Source organism: Drosophila persimilis, unplaced genomic scaffold, assembly GCF_003286085.1.
Source record: "Drosophila persimilis strain 14011-0111.01,24,50 unplaced genomic scaffold, DperRS2 tig00000124-arrow-pilon, whole genome shotgun sequence".
Taxonomy (NCBI): domain Eukaryota; kingdom Metazoa; phylum Arthropoda; class Insecta; order Diptera; family Drosophilidae; genus Drosophila; species Drosophila persimilis.
Window position 1 is genome coordinate 11,016,041 of NW_020825294.1, and position 3,973 is coordinate 11,020,013.

Genomic DNA, 3,973 nt, shown 5'->3' on the forward strand with positions numbered 1-3,973 from the left:
TTTCCTTATTCCTTTTCTTTTCATTGGATTGTTATTATTAAACTGTTGCAGAGAACACAGAAAAAATTACAGAAAAATCGAAACGTGAATACATTTAGGGAACTTTTTGGTTTGGGTTTTAAGGCGGTCTTAAAGCTGTCCTTGCGTTGCACTTAAGGCTGTCGTCCATCCTCGTGAGTGGAGCTGGTGAGAAAAGGGAGTGGAGTCCATTGCATCCGCATCCTGTCTGCAGCGTTAGGGGTCTGGCATTGTCTTTACCGCCGGCCGTTATGCGGAAAAGGAGCATCGATATTGTCCTTTACTTTTGCTCTCCCATCTTCGGTTCCACTCCTGCGAGCTCTGCTTTTATTGTTATTTCGCCTGCATCATTATTTCAGTTGGCGCCTTGGCACTGCCAGGACTGTAAGAGAGCTCCTTGCCATGCCCTGCCTCCTCTTTTCTGGCTACTGTGGCGGTGTCCTTTGCCATTGTTATGGGGCAAGAGCAAGAGCTGGAGCAGGAGAAGGAGAAGGAGCAGGAGACATTGCTGCCGCACTGGCCTGGCCTGGCCTTGCTGGTGTTGTTGTTGTTGTTTTTGTTTTTGTCATTGTAGATAAAGATAAATAGTCTCAGATAACGCTCAGTTATTTGCAAACAAATACAATTGCGGTTCATTGATGGCGGTTTCATTTCGCTCCCTATCCCCCAAAGAGATGCGGTGAAGCAGCAGAATAGAAAGCGGATGGCTGTATGCCCATTATTCTGCGGTTCCTGAATGGTCTCCCGTTGCCTGTGGTTAGTCTTCTACCGAGGTATCGTCAGCGGACTCCAGAATATTATCGATGAACACCAACTGGTCGAACGTATAATTGATGAACTCTGCATACCACTTTCCAGCATTGCTCAGCCATTTCTAAAAATTGAGATGCTCAAGAGTAGGGCGCACTATGTAACAGTTTTTCATATAAAATCTTACCGCAATCGCCATGGAACTCTCCGGGGACACGCCCCAGAAGCCGTTGGTCACTCCGACAACCAATGCCATCAGGGGCTCGAACTCGTCCTCGTCGACGAGGTACTTGAGGACATTCAGCGCGGTCGACCAACTGATGCGCTTGTTCTTCCAGAGAAACAAAGCATCGCTCACAATTTGCGCCCTATTCAGCACGTGAATGCTCTGGTGGTCCTCCGACAGAGCTTTTGCAATCAGATCCCAGTTCTTCTCGTCGTAGTTAACCCTGTAATAACCCATGGCCTGGACATTGAAGATGATCCAATCGTTCTCGGGAACGAAGACGTCCAGGTTCAGCAGCGGACTGTTGGCCGGAAAGAAGGCCTTCGGTCTGGTGTCACTGAAGTTCTGCTCGCTCTGGATCGTGTATGTCAGGGGAATCCACCAGGCCTCCTTCCGGGACTCGTTGAAGGAGAAGTGGTTCTGAATGAGTACCAGGCTAGTATTCCTTATCACATTCACTACCGGATAGCCGTTCTGGAGTATCCATGTGTCCATGATGGCCTTGACGTAAGCGTAATCGGGCAGGGATTTGGCACGGTCACTGGCCTGCTGGATGCTCTCAAAAAACTGATCCGTTGTCGCGCTGGCCAATGCGTACTGGTACAGGTACCGATGGATGGCATCAAGGAAGGTCGTATTTCCCACCATACCCTCCGCCATGTGCAGCACGGACGTTGCCTTCTGGTACGCGTATTTATTGGAAGTGTTCGCTTGTATATCCTTGATGGACACGAATATGCCTCCGCTCTCTGCCTCGTGCATCAGGGTCGTCTCTCGATACTTAGCCAGAATCCTGCGACCAAGTCTCGGATACAAATGATCAATGCCCAAAACTTCAAAGTAGCCGGTGAGGCCCTCCTTCAGCCAGACATCAGTCCACCAGGCGACGGTGATCAGGTTGCCGAACCACATGTGAGCTATTTCATGAGAGATTAACTGCAGGGCCTGCAACCTGAAACGGGACGGCTCGGAGATGTCAGGCTCGTCGGTTTGCAGTATTAAGTCGCTGGAGTAGACTACCAGGCCCCAGTTCTCTATGGCATCGGTGGGATACTTTTCCACCGCCAGCTGATCGATTTTGTTGAGGGGGAGGACCATGTCGAGCACTTGCTCAAAGTATTCGAGGAACAAAGGAGCCTTTTGAGAGGCGAATGTCGTGAGCCTGAGCTCGCTGGACTTGGCGCAGGTGCGGATTCGGACGGGAGTTGGACCACCAGTCTGACTGAAAGTGCAGGTTAAGTTGTTAATGGAGAAGGCCAGTAAGTAGGTCGGCATCAGTGGCGTCGTCTCGTGAACCGACCACACGTAGTCCTTCATTTCCTTGCTGTGGGATGTGAAAATAATACTTATAGTAGTAGGAGTCTTTGGATTATCGAATATTTGGTTTACTTACTGGGCCAACACTGATACCACTTTCATGGTGCTGAAGCTCTGGAAGCGCTTGTGGTGGCCCAGGGTCACATTGAAAGTGGCCTTAAGAGCGGGCTCGTCGAAACAGGGCATAGTGTACCTCATGGAGCGGGGCTCAAAGTGGGTGAGCGAGTACCAGCTGGGCACATGAGCGGAAGATGAGAAAGGGTCTTATCGCTAGACTAAGTCGGAGGAGACCTACCTTTTCTGCTGCGACACCACATCCGTGGAGTAGACCAAAAAGTAGCCCCCTCTTCTGTTCTCCGACATTCGTCGACCGAACTCGATATTCAGACTGTAGTACCTACCCTCTTTCAAGTAACTGTCCACTTTTATTATTAGATAGTCCAACTTTCTATTAAAGTTGAACTCCGTAACTTCGTACTTGTTCAGTGTGTTCCATTCCAGAAGCCGGATTTTTCCCAACTTAATGCTGAAGTCATTGGCGTGGAGCACCACCACATCTGTGGACTTGTGGACGAAGAATGAAATGTTCACGGCGCCCTCGTAGCCAAAGGTGGACGAGTTCTCCAGGCGGGTAAGCAACTTCAGTTCATAGTGAAAGGGCACCAGCGTCGTTGGCAGTCGGGGGCTGTCGTAGTACGTAGTCTTACCTGCATCAGCACCAAGACATAGGCCTAGAAGGATCAACAGGTAATAGATCGCGACATTTGGTCTGCCGACTCGCGGAACACCAGATGGACATATCGACATTGCTGACTTCTGGTACACATCAAAAGTCAGCAAACACAACAGCTACAACTGGTATCTGAAACTTTGAGCTGGACGTCGCAAGAATACTGAAACAATTTTAAAAATTCGAAACACATAAATTTGATCAATAATTTGACAACTTAATAATTAACTACTTTTAGATCACACCAATCGTTCAGCAAGAGGAGACTTTAAATTGCGTAAGGGGGGAACTCAGATTCCCCAGCCAGTGCCCCTTGACAGTTAAATGGCTAATCTTCCTCATCATAATCCACAAAGTTTATCTTGTAGAAAAGAATTTCTGAAACGTGACAGCTAAGCAAATTACTAAAGGCTTACGGCTTCCGATTGGAGTAGGCCTACGGGGTAGGCTCACGCACGTACGAAAATTGCCATCTCTAGCTTGAGGCACAAGTCGCTCTTCAGCTCTCTCAGCATCGCTGCTTTCGAACTACGAAATTAGCTCTTAGTGATCCATGAGAATAAAGAGAAATGCATTGAAATTACTCTGTGTTTAATTCAGTCTCGGGATTGCCATCAGTGCAGGAGAGATCGTTTGGGCTTTTTTATCTGCCACCCTGTGCCGATCTCCAGGTTGTACCGTCACCAAGGTCCTGGAGGCTGATCGCCGGAGAAACCTCGAAAATGTGCTCCTGCTTTTGACGAGCAGTCTTAGGGCTGTACGATTGATATTCAACATTTGCTTACTTTGAGTTTTTTGAGTATTGAAGCCTTTCAGTAGTCAGACAATTGACACGAAATATTATTCGACTTCACAGCCCACTGGTGTGCTGGAGATCATCCAAACAAATATATTTCAAATAGAAAATTGTTGCCTTTGGGTGTGGTAAGAGC

The 3,973-nt window shown here is 48.2% G+C and overlaps 1 protein-coding gene across 2 annotated transcripts; it reads right to left on the reverse strand.

The window, feature by feature from the left end:
• Nucleotides 1–534: 534 nt before the first annotated feature.
• Nucleotides 535–3,177, reverse strand: LOC6602444 (thyrotropin-releasing hormone-degrading ectoenzyme). Of its 2 annotated transcripts, XM_002027443.2 has the most exons (4): nt 2,607–3,177; nt 2,388–2,543; nt 956–2,318; nt 535–892 (listed from the first exon to the last, which is right to left on the reverse strand). In XM_002027443.2, the coding sequence occupies exons 1-4, from the start codon at nt 3,116–3,118 to the stop codon at nt 776–778; spliced, it is 2,148 nt and encodes a 715-aa protein (XP_002027479.2). In that variant the 5' UTR covers nt 3,119–3,177; the 3' UTR covers nt 535–775. The 2 variants fall into 2 exon arrangements, with proteins under 2 accessions (XP_002027479.2, XP_026843737.1); XM_026987936.1 differs by lacking the exon at nt 2,388–2,543 and having other exon boundaries at nt 3,019–3,037.
• Between the last annotated feature and the right edge of the window lie 796 nt (nt 3,178–3,973).